This window comes from Mizuhopecten yessoensis, unplaced genomic scaffold (assembly GCF_002113885.1).
Source record: "Mizuhopecten yessoensis strain PY_sf001 unplaced genomic scaffold, ASM211388v2 scaffold11009, whole genome shotgun sequence".
NCBI lineage: Eukaryota > Metazoa > Mollusca > Bivalvia > Pectinida > Pectinidae > Mizuhopecten > Mizuhopecten yessoensis.
In genome coordinates, this window is record NW_018408833.1 from 522560 (window position 1) to 542434 (window position 19875).

General features: G+C 34.9%; 1 protein-coding gene across 2 annotated transcripts in view; it reads right to left on the minus strand.

Moving 5' to 3' along the window:
* LOC110464564 overlaps positions 1 to 10902 on the minus strand; it is a 133565-nt gene extending 122663 nt beyond the window's left edge. For both annotated transcript variants that reach the window (XM_021519837.1, XM_021519836.1), the window contains exon 1: positions 10335 to 10902. In XM_021519837.1, coding sequence (XP_021375512.1) covers positions 10335 to 10592 — 258 coding nt within the window. In that variant the 5' untranslated portion in view covers positions 10593 to 10902. The remainder of the gene's footprint in view (positions 1 to 10334) is intronic.
* Between the last annotated feature and the right edge of the window lie 8973 nt (positions 10903 to 19875).

Genomic DNA, 19875 nt, shown 5'->3' on the forward strand with positions numbered 1-19875 from the left:
GATATTTTAGAAACAAATCGTCACTTTCACACACATGTCGCACATGGATCGAAAGATCTATTCTTTATGCACAAGATGAACATACATAACATGCCTCAAACAACTAATACAATCACTAAAAACATATTTTTTCAAACTTACTCTGATTTACTCTAGTTTTTTGATAGCCCCGCCTTCCAATGCCACGTGACTAAAACCTCGCCGGCCTACGTCATAACGTTGGGAAATACCTTCGGTAACGCGAGATCTCGTCAAGTCATGTGACATTTCTCATGGCCTAATTTCCATAAAAAACATGGGTTGGTATAGAAAACGTTGGAAAATACTTTTCGTAATGATCTTTGAAACATGTTATTGATATATACCACCTAGTGCATAAAGAATAGATCTTTCAATCCATGTGCGACATGTGTGTGAAAGTGACGATTTGTTTCTAAAATATCGGTTTGAAGTGCGCTCCGGGCGCGGGTCGCATATTTCCCGCATATTATAGAGGGCCAGAGTTCTGACGTTAATCGACGACAAACCGATATGAAAAATGTCGATAAAACGTCAGAATAATTTGGACTAATCTTTCACATGCTACGATTTAAATGTAAATTGGGCAGTGTTAGCAGCAGTCCTTTTAACCCATTCACCCCTAGTCACATTTGAACTTTACCAAATCAAAGACTGGGCAAGTTTAAATGAGTTAAACATCATAAGGAATTCATGATCAGGAGGCCTAGCTCTAAATGTACAATGGAACCTTGACAATACAGTTGCATGTAGACCAAAATATTTCCCTCACACATGAAAAGTTAAAAAATAATTCCACAAAAGAAAGTAAGTGTATCCCTAGGACCAGTCCTAACTACATGCCAGCTCCACTGTATATTGAATTTGATACGATATGGAAATAAAGAAGATGCATCTATTTAATGTTTTGGGGCCAAACTGAAAGCATGTTTCTGATTATTTGTCAAACAAAGCTTAAGCCTGTCATAGACATCAAAAGAATGGATGAGCAGGCCTACAGATCCCCTGGTACCACTCAGCTCATTACTGACGCCTATATTCATAAGATATGTAGAATACAGCGTTCTCCACACAGTGAGCAATGATGGTCAACCACACGGCTTCAAAGAGTAAGGAGTGACTCATACACACAGTAGCCAACCCCAGGTAGCTACCCTTACTGGATAAATGGTCTGAACACTCAGCCTCATATCAACATACCAGAAAAACACATTTAATCAATACAGTGTTTGGAATTAAAAAGCTGTTGCTACTGTACACACAATGAAAAGAGTATACAATGTGGTGTCAGTGATACAATGTTCAGACGTAAAATCCAGTTATTATACCGGCATCATTGAAAGACCCACTCAATTGAAATTTTGACACAATTATAGTATAGTGTAGCTGTAGAGAGGTTCCTTTTATGTTTTAACATTTATTTTATAAATATAATCATCTTCACCTTAGACTTCACTTTTATCTCCCGAGAAAGGTATTCTTATTGACAGAATGACTTGACCTGATAATGTTTGGTTTGTTTGTGTTTTACGTCCTATTAACAGCTACGGTCATTTAAGGACATGCCAGGTTTTGGCGGTGGAGGAAAGCCTGAGTTCATGAAGAAAACCCACCGATCTATGGCCAGTACGCCAGTACCTGGCGATTTCCCCACGTAGGCCTCGAACCCATGACCAAGTGGTGGAGGGCTAGTGGTAGCAGAATGTCAGACGCCTTAAGCACTTTGCCCCAAACTTATAATGTTTTGACCTTATACCCATATATACAAGGCATATGCATATAGGTCAGCAGTCCTGTAGGATATACCGTTATGAGCAATTAAGCTCTATTTCAATTACCAACTAATTAATTTTACCATTAAATCTGTGCATACGGTAATGAGTTAACCTCTTGACCTTGAACTCTTTGGGTTAAAAGGAAGTCTGACTCGACCTTATAATGTTTTGATCTTATATATACCTATATATATACACTTAGGCATATGCATGTAGGCCAGCAATGCTGTAGGATACCATTATGAGCAGGCTCCATTTTAATTACCAACTAATTAATTTTACCATAAATCTGTGCATGTGGAAATGAGTTAACCTCTTGACCTTTAACTCTGGGGTGAAACAGAAGTCTGCCATTCGGAAGCAGTGCACTATCTGGATTGGGATTCCAGGAGGGGTGACAGAGTTCATCATAAACAAAATTAAACATTTCCTGTACATGCAGTAGCACATGGCTGTTCTGATGTTATGTTTTATATCCCTGTATATTGGGGATATGTGTGTACTGATCTCCTTCTTTCTAGTCTGTGATGGCAGGTTACATCTACCATCTAAACACCTTCACCAGAACACAGTGTAGGCTGCACTATAAGAGGCCAAACTGTTCAAAGTTGTGTTAGCTTAACAGAAAGTTGGAGTAACAATTCAAATAATGATAATTTTTGAATTATAATCATTTGTTTAAAGTAAATTACCCGCTTTTTTTTGTTTATTTGTAGCTTATTAGGTAAAATGCAATAAAATGATGAAAAAAACCACCAAATTTTACTAAATTTGGATTTACAGACCATGCAAATTCAGTCAACATTTACAACAGTCAAAACTTGGTTAGCTTAATCAGCAAATCTTTAGCACATATTTTCAAAACAGGATTGCATTTAAATTCTGCACAAATCATAAGCTTGATTATTAGAACCTTTTGAAGCTTGAAATATGAAGATTAGTTCTGAATTTTGAAACTTTTTTGTAAAATGTGTAAAAACTATTTTTGCAACAAATTCCATCAAGCTAACCAGGCTTTCCCTAATTGATGCCAGACATGAAATCCTCCTACACTTTCTACTTCAAACAAAATCTAAATCTTGGTTAATGAATCTACTTCCTTCTCATAATTTTTTTTGTGTGAATCCTTTTCTCCTCAAGAAGAAATTTGTAGTCTTTAATACATGTTGTCAAAAAATATAAAAACTTGATTTGATCAATGTTATTCCTGTGTGATTTAGAATTTTTACCAGTAATATATATCAGTAACAATTCTATGTTCTGGTTATGACAATATAAAAAATACATTCTTCATGTAATATGAGTCCCTATATAAACATTACCAAGAGAAACTATGTTTATAGGGCTATGAATGCAAATGGATCAGTGTCACATTGAAACTTTCAGCACCTAGAACTTTGAAACTTTCACAACCTAGATAAGTACATCTTAGAAAACATCTAGGTGACGAAAGAGATCTCAGACTACTGTAAAATCATAAATTTTTGTGGGACATTAAATTTCGTTTATTTCGTGTATAACAAAAATCCACGAAAATTAAATCCCCACGAAACATAAACTTGGTATGATATAGATAGGGGAAAATCAGAAATCAGCGAAATGTAGTGTTCTTGAAACAGGCTAGTATATGAAAACCACGAAATTTTAACCCCACAAAAATAACTGATTCTACAGTATATACTTTTATGCGGTATATACATTATGAAATTCTTATGCTCCGATCTTTAAACTATACCTTTATGATGCCAAAATACTTCCCAAACCTACTAAGTATCTGTAGTAAGTATTTAATAATGATGATATCAAAAACACACCATCGAGTTATATCATCAAGCACCTTAGTTCAAAATACCTGACACTTTTTTGTACAAAGAAAAGGGGTTGGAATTTCTACAAGTCATACAAGCGATGGGAACACCTTCAGCTTGTGGGAACTACATCAGTTCTACAGAAATAACAGACTGTTTTTGACATTAGTACACCTATATAGACCCCAATACATGTACATATATACCCAGGTACACAAACATGTACACCCTAACATTAATATAGCTCTCACTTGTTCCTGATCACGTCTCTTTTAACAACACAGACATCTGAAATTGAGGTCAAGAATGAGATGAATTTGTGTAACCAATATATCAGCTGTATGTTTCTATATATACACTGTACTGGTAATATATTCTACAGAAGTAACTTATACACCTGGCAGAGTTTTGAGTTAAAAACATTTATGACATAGAAATATCATGTATATGTATCATGTATATATATTATATACAGCAGATAAATAAGATATATCTACCTCACCGTTTATCACTTATAATCAGAAACAACAATAAAATGTATCATAATCAGTTTTACCCATAAGGACTCAAATAGAGATGTGCAGTGTATCTATTTTAATATTTTTTTATTTTTTTTTATTTTTATTTTTTTCAAATTTTTACATTAGTATACAATACAGTTACAATATATATACATAACATGACATAACACAAACATATATAAAGACATACACACACTCATTCATTATCATTCAAACATCCATACAATTATCAAAAAGGAAAGGTAGGAGTGTTGAAAATTTGTATTACATTTTGAATTTCTAAGCTAGCTGTCAGTGTGAGCGTAATCAATATTTACATTTACTCAATACAACAAATATATTTATAAATTGATAAGTTACTTATGGTAAATCAGTCGTAATTTCAAGTTTGGGTGTTTCAAAAAAAGTTTTGCCATTTGGCCCATTCTCTTTGAAACTGGTCTAAGTAGCTTTCTCCCTTACTTCTAGCAATGTATTTTTGAGTTGTATATGTATCTTTTAGTGTATTTTTCAGGGCAATAATGCAGAGTTCGTTCCTGAGGCACCTTGCTTTGTAGATATATTGTTTTATTGTAAAGATGATCATATTATCCACTTTTCTGTTTATTCCATTCTGACGATATGTACCAAAAAGAAAAGATTTCTTATTAAATTCAAATGGAATGAACAGTGAATTCAACAAATTTTCTAAGTTAACAAGTAAAATTTGAACTTTTTCACAGTTCCATAGCGTATGCTCTATCGTTTCAATTTCTGTTTTACAAATGTTACAATAAGGGCTGTCTACTAACCCAACTTTAAATAAATACGAATTTGTTGTTAGAATATGGTGATTAACCCTAAATTGAAACCATTGCAATTTTGTATTTTTTGTTACAGAAAAAGGGAGTTTAAAAATCATTTTCCAATCACCTTCATCAAATTCAAATTGTTCATTCCATTTTTTTGTTCCACTTGCAATTATATCATTTTTACTAAGCACATTATAAAAATCTTTTGTACCTTTCTGTTTTTTAGCAAATATTTGTAATTTTCTTGGAATAAAAGGATAGTCTATTTTTGGATGGGTCAAGTTACACCGACTGCAAAGCTCCCTTATAGCTGTAACAATTCCGTGATATTGTAAGAAATTTGCTCTAACACCATATTTTTCTCTTAATTCAAAAAAACTGAAGAAGTTGTTGTTATCCTTTTTTAAGTCATTAACTACTACAACTCCCTTCCTATACCGATCCTTATAAAAAAACACTATTATTATCTATTTTGATTTTTTCGTTTAACCATATAGGCATGTTGGAGATCTGTTTTGAATCTGTATATTTTTTTCTCAAGAATAGTAAGATTTTTCCATGCAAGAAAGACATCTTTCCAGAAAAGATTTTTACAGTTATTATGACAAAAGGAAATATAGTCTGGTCCACAGTTTACAAGAAGGTTTTTATCAATATTTGAATTAAAAATAATTTGCCATGTTCCTGTTGTTGAGAGTAATCTTCTAATCCAAGTTAGTTTTAATGAGTCTATAAATGATTTAATATGAATCATTTTGAGACCACCATCAGAAAAGTTTTTAATAATTACATCTCTTTTAATTTTATCAATCTTACTATTCCAGAGGAAATTATATATTTCTGTATTTATCTTTTTGACAAATGTATTATCAGGATTTGGTAAAGCGATAAATAAGTGATTAAATTGAGAAATTAGGATAGACTTTATTATATTTATTCTCCCTATTGGTGTAAGTATTCTCCTACTCCAAGTTTTAATATTGCATGACACTTAGCTCCACCATAAAGGCTTATCTAGAAAGCACTAGCCATTAAGTTGGCATCCCAATTAAATCATACTTAGGATCGTGAAACTATTTTTTCAAGTATTGGCATCCCTTTCAAACTTTTAGCTAAATCAGTAAAAAACAAATATTAAGTGACCAGTGCTGTTTATACATTAAAAATAACAATATATAGAGTTCATCCAAGGACTTGCACGGTAGATGTATCTACTTCACTGTTTATAGCAGTATCAAAGCTATACTCAATATGTACTGTACCAGGTATGCGTATACGTAACAAGAGAGGAAATAATGCTCAACCAGACCAGGATTTGAAGCAAGGACCTCCGAACTCTAAACGGATGCTCTAACCAATTTAGCTACCTGGCCACCACAATAGACCTACATGTACATGTATACAAAAATGTGTAGGCTGAATAGGATTAGGAAGCTGTAGATCAAAGAACTTGCGCATTCCCTGCGAATCACACCAGCGACCACAGAATTTCATGTCCAATGATCATTATCTATCGCTGAGCTAAAGGGAAATTCCCTACAGCCAAATATTGAAGGTAGTATGACCACTTTGATACAATGTTCAATGCACATCCTTTACATTTTAAGTCTGCCTAAGGAATTCTCTACCACAGTCTGTCCAATAAATGCATTGATGTGTGATGTATATGAAGCATTTCCCTACATCTGTCACAGGTGCTCTGTACCCAATATCAATACCAACCGTACTTGTCCTAATAAAAAGACCTGTTACAAACTGGTTCACCCAGCAATTTCAAACATATAACTCAATATATATATAGCTATCATAAAATTCTGGTGTTTTGTATTCAGGTCTTAGTTATCTGTTCGATCATCAGATACCAGAAATAACTGTACAAATAACTGTGCCCACCTAAACAAAGATTCCAGGTAACAGAATCTGCTGATAGTGACCATTGCAATATGTACTGCATTTATTTTTCGTAAACAAATTATCTTATTTTGGCCATCCTAGGCAGGCACGTATACATGTCTTATACACTAGTGCACAGGTGAATCCACCAAATTTTGGATAGAAAAAAATAACATTGCTTCTTGTACCCCTTGTGCTCTTTCTAAGGCCCTGCTCCTAAATAGGGCTAGCTACATATACGTCACCTCTGCTACATTTAGGTAATAAGTGGCTCTCACTGTACCCTGGCTTGTATCAATATTATCATATATTCTGGCTCCTATTTCACCTTAATAGTTTGTTATTCACAATAGGTAGAACATTTTTCATTTAAATCACTGCTGATATAAATACATGTACATCAGTTTCACCAGTGTTTTCCTATATCATGTCAGGAAAATTGTTAATAATAATATACATCTTATAGATTTAAATACACAAAATTTACAAAAATTAGCTTTACAAGTACAAATATAATATATTAAAAGTACATTATAATATATACTACAAGTACATTATGATATATAACTAGGTCAATGAGTTCACAATGTCTGACTAAAGTTCTCCCTGTCTGTATAAACAGTTCATCTGAACACCCCTCAATATGATTTACTTTTAAGCTTACGAATCAATACATCTACATCACCATGAAAAGAGATCAAGTCAGAGATAACCAACTTTCTATCAACTGACATAAACACATCATGAACGAGTGCAGGACCAATACAATATCTGTGAATTACATAAACATGGTAATTTGTACCTAAAAACCTTGCCATGTTATATCCATCGACAATGGTTCCACTGCTACAATGAGATTCCTTTATATCTAGTGTAGCCATTAAGTTAGACACAATAATAGGCAATGTATATGTGTTAATGTACACGAAACATCAGTTCTAGGCATGTACCTCTACAAGTACATAACACCAATTGTTTAGCTGCATTACTCTGAAATTCTTTCTTTGATCCACCATTAACTTATAATAAAATGCATCACATACATCTTTCTAAGTTTAATAGAGTATCTTCAGCAATGTTCAGACGCAAAAAAACTGCATTTCATTTATTATAATCAGGGAGAGATCTACAGCATCGCGTAATCGTGGGGACATTGACTACCATACAGTGTACGTGGTAGTGTCACAGACTATAAATGTATCAACAGATATGTAGCGCTGAATCAACAAGTGTCTTCTCGTATTCTTTGTGGCATTTATCAAACTTATTTGTGTCACAAGAAAATAAATGGAAAAATTCTTTGTCTCCATACCTTCATGAGCAGATACACTGATCGGCTCTAGCAATATATATTAACAGCATATTTCCTTACTCTGTATGTATAACTTATATTTTTATTTGATCATGCTTATGAATATTATATTAATAGCAGTGTCACCTATATTCTAAATTTACAGTTAAGTATATACACATGTACTGTGTATTATCTACATAACTTAGGCCAACTCTGAAAGGTTGGATCCATAATTTTTTATATTCATATAAGTTCAATAAAAGTGTATGATTTAAATATTTAAAAAAAAAAACTTGGATTTAAATTAAACCCATTTTATTTTCTATATAGAAGTGTAATATCAGTATACAAACTTGTTTAATAAGTCATTCTAACCTACATGTACATGGATGACAAATTTGAATCAGTTGTCACGTTTCTCAAGATCACTGTTGAAATAAATACACAATAGGAAGTGGTCGGATGAGTAACGACACGCTTTACGGGTGTCACTTTGGGGTCACGTTAAAACGCTATGTACCTTACCTATTAAAGCTACTGTACAATAGTTAATGCATTAGTATATTTGTAAATTCCATCAGATTATGGCAAAATAATGAAATAATATCAAGACTCTAATCTCACAAGTAGATCAATTTACAAGCAAAGAAGGAACAACAACGGTGCAGACGAATGAGAATTTGTCAAATTTTCAATCTGCCCTTTTTCAATCTGCCCTTTTTTCAAGACAGAAACATTAATGCACATAAACATAATGTATATCAAGGTTGGAGACTAAAGTTTTCACATTTTCTTTTTATTTTGACACAGAATTCCCATCATCTTACATTTTTCTCAAAATTCAGTTAGTTTATCTCATAAAAAAGCTAAACTAGGACATTTATACTAGACCTATAGCATTGGTGAAATAGGGCCACTGTAGATTCATTATTTTCAGACATTCTTATACTTTGCCATGAAATTAATACCAAATGAAAAAAAAGTTAAAGGGTTGACAAGAATGCAGTTAACATCAATTATATATTACATCAAATGACTATATAATATCAATTAAATTTCAAATTTTCATATTTTACCAACAATTAACACCAATGATGTACATGTACATTCTCAGATATCTATATATATCCCCCATCAATCACTGCTGATTGCTGGCTCATGGCAGCATAATGAAGATGTTTTGTAAGTCAATACAATAGATTTTAAATCAATCATTTTTTTGTAAATTATTCAGGTTCATCTTGCACCTGTACACATTATAACATTAAGTAACCTGTGCATTATTTGCTTTGTAACATATGACACTTACAGAGTTGTGTGAACTGAAGAATAGCTTTAGGGATTTCTATAATAGGTGGGAGAGTATACCAAAACATTGTCATTATTAATTGAATAGGTCTGTTGTAGAACTGCCAGTAATTTGTTTCCTTGGGGTATATTGTAATTGGTTTACCTGCCAAACTAACTGCCTTGAGACATTTGTATTTATATCCTAGGAAGCCATAAGACCATTAACTGACAATTGCTTATAATGTAATACATTTCTTTAACAAATTGCAATGATTTTAAAAGAAAACATACTGATTAAAGGCTATTTCATATATAACATTATTGTGAATTCTGCATTCATGAATGATGTAGATAATCTATTAACATGGGTTTATTCTTTTTATTATTATTTTCTTAAATAACTCAAAGGAATTTATATCATTCGATGTAAATAACAATATTATTTGATACATAAGTTTAACTGGCATGGACAAAATTTTCAGAAAATGAAATTTAGAGGTTTTCTTTTAGGAGATTTACGGTAATAAAAAAAAAAGTTATCTCACAACTCAATATTGGATGAAATAGCTTTAAACCTACATTTTGAAAAGAAATGTTAAATGTGATGTTTCTTTTAATATTTTTATATAATCTTTTAACATTTTCTTATCACCAAGCCTTCCCCCATAGGCCCTACTGTAAATAGTTTACTCTAGCTACACAGCAAAGCGACCTACATTGATTTCATATTAAAGCTGAGTTGTCCTTATATCTGATGTTATATTGACTGATGTTTAACTGATATATACATGTTTTAATTGTTTTCCCTATTTTAATTGACACTGGAAATGCAAGCAGCAAATATGAGCACACAGGTAAAATCCAGTTACCACAAACACTAAAACAGCTGATTGTTGAAATGTCAACAAACATGCCTATGAATAATAAATCCATATACTACCTACCTCAGCTGGTCTAACAGCCGTTTCAGCATCCTGCACATTTGATAAAACAGACTTTGGTCTAAAACAAGCTCCATCTGGAAGTTCCTCTAGAGTAAATTCTTCCTTTTTATTTGTTTTTGCAGGACTTTTATCCACTGAAGCAGACTCTGATGATCGACTGGAGGCATCCCGATGTCGCTCGGAAAATTTTTCACGTTTATCTTGTAATTCCTTGAAATCCTGGTTTTCAAAATGCTTCTTAGATCTCATTAAATACATCCTGACCAATTGGAAGTAATAATTCCTCTCGCTAAGTTTCCAAACCCCACCGTCCCATCTCTTTGTTTTGTGTACAAAATCATCCACTTTACTGAACGGCTGCTCGTGTGTCTTACCACCACTTCCGGGTCAAACTTTAACCTTTGCTTATCAGCATCACTCGCGCTAAAGCTGCTAATGGGAGGGGGTTGTATCCTAGTCGATATGTTTGTATACAACTATTTGAGCACATGGAGGACACAGCACGTGGTTAAATTAGGCCATATAAACGCCGGTGTCGGTGACTTGTATCCAGGGCTAGTCGGTATTTTAGTGTAGGTTCTCTGATGATTCACAAGTCACTCCGTGTATGTCATTTTGATACGTCAGTCAAAGATAACGTTTGGGGGCAGTTACTTACCTGTGTACCAGACAATTGACTTACATGCCTACACGAATATGCGTACTTCTCGACCACTGATTAGATTTCAAAGGATAAGACTTTATTTATGAGATTAAATAACCGATCAAAGTGACACGCATGTGTGTAACCAGAATATGTTTTCCTTTTAAATAGAAAAATATTTTCTCAGTGTAAGCGTGAATACTTCAGCAGACCTCTACTACGCCGTTATATCAGGACTAAGCGGCATTTGTACACCAAAGGGTACTAGTGTATGAAATATGATTATCCTCTGAGGCGAGACCACAAGTAAACGTATTCTTTTGAATGGAGAAAATTGAAAAAAAAAGAGAAAGACTAAATGAAAAGTTAATGGTTTGGAAAATATGCACAATCAAACTTAGTTTTGAAATCTAATGAACCATGTTTTCCTGAGCATGATAGGAAATAGGATACACGGATAGTGTGGTGAAATTCTATTTATTATCATATAGGGACTGGCACGGAAATAGTTGACATTCCTTACCCATACATTTACATATATGTACACATGAACTTTACTTAACTTATCACATACATTAACACGGGCAAACTAACATAACGATATTGATACAATAACTGTTCATTTATAAACCTTAGCCAAGTATATTCAAGTTATTTGGAACAAAGTTGGTTTATTTAACAAATATATATATATATATACGTATATTACCTACTATACGTCAAAGGCAATGCTATTGTTGTGACACTGGTTATTCACCAACAACGGTTTGTAACTTATCAGCACATGGGAACGAAATAACATTACGATAAAAAAAAAAAAGCAAAAATTGTTTATTCAAAACCATTAAGCAAGCATATTTCAGCTCTTTGGACACGATTTTTTTTTCATTTGAAAAAAAAGTAAGTTATTTAATATGTTTTAAATGTACCACGTCAATACAGCGACCTTACTGTTACGGTGAATTCAATAATATCGTGCTAAGCTACCGGTTCCTTTTTTCAAGACGATGCGACTATTGCAAACAGAGAAGTACAAACAACAACAAAACACACAGGACAGATTATGTGTACATGGTGCAATACGATTTTACCGCAATAATGTCCACAGACTGTAAATCCCTGAGGTCATATTAAATGTTCAAATATGTAGGCCTATATCTTATAGGGAATCTAACCTGCTATAAATGGGAATAAATTGTGTAGATATCGTTCATAGCATTAATAAACATTCAATGTTGAATACAAGTAACTTGATCTGTAATTTCCGCTATTCTTTTCATTGTGTTTTATTTGAGGAAGAATGTGATTATAATTAACGTTATAGAGCAGTATTTGATAAAAATGTTGTCACTGATATGACCATTTCCTTATCCTACTCCGTATCAGCTCGAGACTCCCATATCAGCCAGAGGACAAAAAAGCACACAACCAGCTTGAGGTAATTTTCTGAAAAGCGTTGAACCGGAAGTAAAACGGATATGTCGCGTGCCGGGCGGATATGGCGCGTGCTGGGCGGATATGACGCGTACCTAGCAGATATGGCGCGTGCGTTCGTCCGGGAACTGTTCTATGCAACCATCCATATCACAGACAAGTTTGTTTGTTTGTCTGGGGTTGAACGTCCTCGCAACAGCATGGGTCACACGAGGACAGGTGTATAGGGAGTTTGGTTTGGTTTAATTTTGTTTAACGTCCTATTAACAGCTAAGGTCATTTAAGGTCGTGCCTCAATGTTTGTAGTGTACGCGTGCTTGCGTGTACGTATGCAGGAGACAGGATGTGTTTGTGTTCTTGCCTCCTTGTGATAGCGCGATCTGATGCCGACTTTATAGTGCTATCTCACTGAAATGCCATGCCGAAGGCACCAAGCACAGCATTCCACCTGGTCACATTATATTATCAAGGGAGACCCCAGCAGGAAGAGAAATAAAGTAGATAGAAAAGTAAGAAGACAGGAAAGATAGGATAGGAAACGGATAACATCCCAAGTGTTGCAATGTGGGCAGTAGATCAATGTTGGTCTCTTCCATGTCCCCCTTGAAGAAGACACTTGCATGGGTATCACGGAAAAGTATTCACATATCACGGACAAGTATGTAAACTGTTACACAAACCATATTTCGGGTATTGGGTTGATACGATAACCTTTGATTATATCCATAATGGGATATGCTTTCAACTTCCGGTCCAAAAAGATAAAGAGCAACGGTCGTCGTGACCAGTCTGTAAAGTTGGTTTTCTGCTATTCTCGGTGTATTATTGCATATGCTGGTGTGACTAACGGCCGCAATAAACATAATCGGTTGGGCATTCAAGTGCCTACGGTCGCCGGAAGGTCTTGCCTCTTTCTGCTCACAGTGAATCAGTTGTTGTTTATCCCGATAGAAAAAGGAGTCCGCTTCTAAAATGTGCTTGAGGTCATTATTTGCAATTGCCTACACTAGGAGTCAAACCCGAAAACCTCTGGTTTACTAGTCTTACGCTCTACCGAATGAGCTTAAGAGAAATTTTCCTTGCGTCGGTAAAAAACGGTTAGTCCGTATTAAATAAATTACTTTCTTCCTTTTATCTTTGTTCTATATCTCCGCCTCATCAAAAATGAGATATTCAGGACTAGGAGGCGGCTAGTTAAAAGTGTTGGTTGTTTTGCAAGTAAGATTGATCAAGATTACCGCTTTGAACTTGTGTGAATAAAAAGCATTAAAAGCTGTTTTAACAGTTCGTGTAATGGTGTGTAGTTCACCACAGACCACTGTCCTTGAGGTTCTTCGGTTGTGGGGTTTATTGGCGGACAGATAGCCTTAGAGGTTCACTGGTTGGGGGGTTTATTGGCGGACAGATAGCCTTAGAGGTTCATTGGTTGTCGGGTTTATTGGCGGACAGATAGCCTTAGAGGTTCCCTGGTTGTGGGGTTTATTGGCGGACAGATAGCCTTAGAGGTTCCCTGGTTGTGGGGTTTATTGGCGGACAGATAGCATTAGAGGTTCATTGGTTGTCGGGTTTATTGGCGGGCAGATAGCCTTAGAGGTTCATTGGTTGTGGGGGTTATTGGCGGACAGATAGCCTTAGAGGGTCATTGGATGTGGGGGTTATTGGCGGACAGATAGCCTTAGAGGGTCACTGGGTGTGGGGTTTATTGGCGGACAGATAGCCTTAGAGGTTCCCTGGTTGTGGGGTTTATTGGCGGACAGATAGCATTAGAGGTTCATTGGTTGTCGGGTTTATTGGCGGGCAGATAGCCTTAGAGGTTCATTGGTTGTGGGGGTTATTGGCGGACAGATAGCCTTAGAGGTTCATTGGATGTGGGGGTTATTGGCGGACAGATAGCCTTAGAGGTTCACTGGTTGTGGGGTTTATTGGCGGACAGATTGCCTTAGAGGTTCACTGGTTGTGGGTTTTATTGGCGGACAGGTAGCCTTAGGGGTTCACTGTTGGAGAGTCTACCGTTCACTACATCTTTGGTGGTTCATCGATTTTGGGATTACAACTGAAGACGTTCATTGTGGAGAATTTACCACTTACGACTGTGTTTTTGAGGATCTTTGGCAGAGACTGTCTTTGAATTAAGTTCATTGATGGGAAGTTTACATCTTACAACTATGTATTTGTTTGGTTGGACGATGACGACTGTGTCTGTGACGTTCATAGTTGTTATGTGAACAACTGACGAATGTGTATTTGACTTTCATTGGTTGGAATTTCACCACTGACGAAAACTAACTACATCTTTTGAGGTATTTGGTAGGCAAAAGATCATCAAAATTAATACTCGGTGGATAGTTTTTCATTCTTTTTCATGATGCGCTGGCAGTACTTCTTGATGAGACAAATGGCACATTTTGAGTGGAATGTGACCATACAAGTCATTCTCTTTATGTCGTTCTTTGTCTTGTATTGGAGTGAGGGCACAGTTTCCTAAAATTTCTCTATCTTACGATTGAAACGCTCGATAACATGTACCCCAAGCAATATAAGTGTATACTCAACTTAGAGGATTTACGTAGAAGCGTAGTATCTTCCGAAGCAATACGCCAGAAACAAATGCCTTTTGAGTTTAGGACGCTTTGGTGACGAGGAAGAGCTGGCAAATGGCGGGATGAAGCTGTTTGCGTGTGCATCTGTTTGTTCGAAATGCATGTTGGAGGTTTTGTTGTCATCTGATAATTTCGAGGCCTTATCATGAACGTGTTAGATACCACAGGAATATCAGCTGTGAGCTTGATGTCGGGCGATCTTATTGGCATACGCTGGAAATGTTTCAAACTTAAATCTGACGTTCAAATAGTTTTGCAAAAAGCAGGGCCATCTTAATGTTATACAATAAGTTGTTGCAAGACGTTTTGACTCTAGGTGACCCATAGATAGACATGTTGGCATAGAAGACTGCTGTTTTCGTTACCATAGTTGCACCACTCATCTGGACCAAACTTAACGATCCTCTGGACCAAACTGGACGACTGACCAAAATATCTTCAGCAAAGAAGAGAAAAGGAAAGATGTACAAGAAAATAATGAAATGACGAAAAAGAAAGTGAAGGTGTTCAGTGGAGCAAATGCCTTTATTTAATCAGATCTCCAGATGGAAAGGCTTCTATTTCTTCTTCCTTCAACCGCCACTATCTTAATTCTTCCGAGGAAGCTCTCCGTGTCTTCCTCACTTCTTTTCCTTTCGTTGTCATCTTTCCTTCAATTTTCATTATCTTTCCTCACCTGAACAACCTTCACTGGACATTTTTAATTCCGTATTCATATCCTTTCCTCATCCGAACAGCCAGCCATTCCTGCCTTTTCTTTCATGACTATCTTTCCTTCCACATCCATTATCTTTACTCTCCTGGACACCCATTTATGAACAGCTCTCCTTCACATCCAGCCTTTCCACCCTTTAACAGTTTGTTCTCATTCATTGTCTTTACTCCATTAATAAGCTCTTTCAGAAGTCTTTTTTCAAATGAAAACGGGGTATTTTTTCATATGCAGTGAAGTATTTCATCCCTAGAACAGTTCCCCTGTCTCCATCGCTTGAACGGCTTTATTTCATTGTCCTGACATCACAAAAAAACTTTCTTTTTTATCAGGCTTTCTTCCACCGAAGATTTCTCTTTTACTTTCTATCTTTCATCCCCAAATTAAATCTATATCTCTTCATTTCATCTCCTCCCATGGACATCTCTCCATCTATATTCATTGTCTTCAAGCGTAAACGTCCAGTTCTTTTTTCTCTTTCATTGTCTTTCAAGTGCTGAAAAGCGTTCCCTTTTTATTCAGTCTTCCTTCAATGTTTTTGACATTCTTAAAAGGCTTCATTTGATTTATTGTCATCTACAGAAGATACATGACAATTGTATATCATTCTCTCATTGAGTCTTTCCTCCCTGGATGTCTCTCTATCCGAATTCCATTTCTTTACGTAACGACTTTCTTTTTTATAGATTCCTTACAGCCCCTTTTCTCATTAAGCGTCTGTTCGTATCCCCTTAAACAGCTATATCATCCTAATTCAGTTTTTCTTCACCGGAAGACAAACAAGTCTCTTTTTAAATATAGGTGTTTCTTCTATTTTTCCTCCATTTTCTTTACAGCCTCAACAGGTTCTCTTTCGTTTGTATTTCTTCCTCTGATCAGATATATTTTTCTCTCTCTCTGTATTATATTAGTCTCTCTCCCCCCCCCCCCCCCCCCCCCCCCCCCTCAATATATTCTCCATTTCTCTAGTATTCTCTTAATTCAACTGAACAATCCATTTTTAAGTTAATTCTTTTGAAACAGATATTAGTTTATCCTAAATAATCTTTTCTTATAACATTGAACATCTTTCCTTTTTCTCCTTCAGTCTTTCTTTCTTCACAAAAAATAAACCTTCAAATTTCCCTTTCTCCTTCACTGTCTGTAACCCTTAGAACAACTCTCCCTTTTTTCCTTCACTGTCTGTAACTCTGAGAACAACTCTCCCTTTTTCCTTCACTGTCTGTAACCCTGAGAACAACTCTCCCCTTTTTTCCTTCACTGTCTGTAACCCTGAGAACAACTCTCCCTTTTTCCTTCACTGTCTGTAACCCTTAGAACAACTCTCCCTTTTTTCCTTCACTGTCTGTAACTCTGAGAACAACTCTCCCTTTTTCCTTCACTGTCTGTAACCCTGAGAACAACTCTCCCCTTTTTCCATCAGAGTTTGTACTCCTTTGCTACTATTCTTTGTTCAGTTTCTTTCCAACAATTATGTGGTTCTTTCTATTTTCAATAAAACTATGGAAGGGAAGTAACCCCTACAAGAGCATTTGAACAAAATATTTTTCCTACACATAAAATAGACATTAAGTTGGCAGGGTTTAAGAGGTGGCCTTTATGTTTATAGATTGCAAAATTAACTGTAAGGGTTACATTGCTAAAATACTCCAATTACCAGGGGTTAATTTGCTGTGGCTTTGGTGATTTAGGAGAATGTAATACCATTGCCAGTACTCATGGTAACCCTGGTAAGGGGGTTCATGAAACAATCTTAGACAAAGCTTTTGCTTCCCCAATTAAGTATGACATCACTTTTATGACAGTATTTGTAATTGCTTAAGTCAAAACTTCAGACAATTTTAGACTTGAGACCATTTCATGATCTCGGGGCCAGGTCTTTTCCCAGCGATTATTGTGTTATTCAGTCTAGTATCTTTTGTAGTGTCTCTGTGCATGGAAAATGTAAAATGACACAAGAAATCAACACTCTTTACCAGTTTTAAGCTTGCTGACTTAAGTATAATGAAAAGTAAATTTCTCTCAGTTCTAATCATTCCTTTCAAAAGGTTAGCTCCTTGAGATCCTTTAAAATCAAATTGTGGAGAAATTGGAAAGAGATTATCATTCCCCTTCAATAGAAAAGTCCTGATTTAATCAATGGGTTGGATTTTATCGACATTAATGAAGACATGTGTTAACCCTTTCACCACTGTTGACCATAATGGACTCATCCAGATCAATGCATGGTAGAGTCTAATAAAGTTACATAGGGCTGAAAGGGTTAAACACTGTTTACTATACTTTTGTGCACATGGTTGCATCACAGGTGCTAGCCTCGTCTGTCAATACACCTATGTACCTATGGTTGCATTATGCACAAAAATGAAAATGAATTGAAATTGAACTTTTCATGTGATATTAAATTAAAATTTCAATTAGTCATTAATACAATTATTCAGTTTTATCTCCCCTTTCTAGAAAAAAAAAGAAATACTAAAATGTACATAGAATAACTTTTAATTAAACATTATATGAACAGTGCAGTAGGACGTCATTTTACAATTAGCATACACATTAATATCGAAAGAGAAACTGTTCAATCCAGAAAATTATATTTCAAATAATATATACAAAATGTGCATCTGTTCAAAATTGGATAACATTAGTGTTGATTAACAATAAGCTCCAAAATATTTTGAGACAAATTTAAAGTAAAATAATCCCTGTTCCACTGCAGGCTAAACACATGATGTTTTTGTTTATGTAGATACAGTTACCTCCCCTTAACTTTGTTTTTATTATCACTGTACTGCAATTCGGCCAAAGTGCTATCAATGACCAGCCAGTTCAGTTGGTTGGGGTGGCAGTTTTGACAATCAGAGGTCCAGGGTTCGAATCTCTTGAATTTATTTTGTTACAAAAGTTCTGTAAGGTTTGGTATCTTTTCAGAAATGATTTATAAATGCCAGTCCAGCCTGAAAAAAATATTCACAAGCCTATCTACTTTTGTTTTAGCTTTTGGAAGTGGTACAGAAATGATTTATAAATGCCACTGTCCAGCCTGAAAAAAATATTCACAAGCCAATCTACTTTTGTTTAGCTTTTGGTAGTGGTACAGGGATCTTTATGTCATTATATGACATTAATACCATCATACAATACTATACATAATTATTTTACATACAAGATACATCACATGCGTTTCCTATCTGTCAATCTCTCCATTCTGTTGCACCAACTGAGCCAAGGAGTCAGAGACAAGTTTAATCTAGATACAGAATATATTGTTCAAAGGCAAAGGAGTTTCATAAAAAAAAAGAAAAAAGAAAAAAGAAAAAGAAAAAAAGTTTTTTACAGACATTGGAATTAACATACATATTCTAATTGGTAACAAACACATTTTGATAAATATATGTTTTAATCAACATATATGTCTAATTATCACTCACATTTATCATTAACACACTTGTTTTACAATGTAATTTACCATCACTTTAATATAAACATAATATTTAACAATAAAGCTGTGCTTGGCAAACATGTTTTACCAGGTAGTTAATATGTATGCATGTTTAAAAGACATGAATGTTTTAATTGGATTTCTGTACTCGCTACCATAAATGACTTTTTCATAAGACTAATTTCCGTATTGATTATAGATTCAATATGAATTATAATTATAATAATTCACCGATATAGGCTCGACAAATATATCAAATTATTATTAATAAACAACCAGCACCTTCTAAATGGCAAATGAAAGTATTTGCAAATGAAAATTGTATTGGCAGGACGTGAAATATAGTAAACAGCAAAATAAAGAGTTTCATAGTCATTTCTAGTACAATATGTCAAAACAGGGTATCCTTTAAGGACAACACAAGCTAAATTCAACATAAGTATCACAAACGTACCAGTCCGTATCTCTCCCATTGTAGTACAACACCATATAAAGCTTATATTGTTACAAGTCAACAATTTTGATTTGTTGTGCCATTCATGTATAGAAATTATATTATAATACATCATCATAGCAACTACAAAATTATTATATTTCATATGCTTCAGATCTGAAAGAAATACATTTTGAAATTGACATTGTGTCGAATATCATTTCCATTGATTAAAATGTCCATCATTATCAATGTCATAATATGCTCATTGCTATTC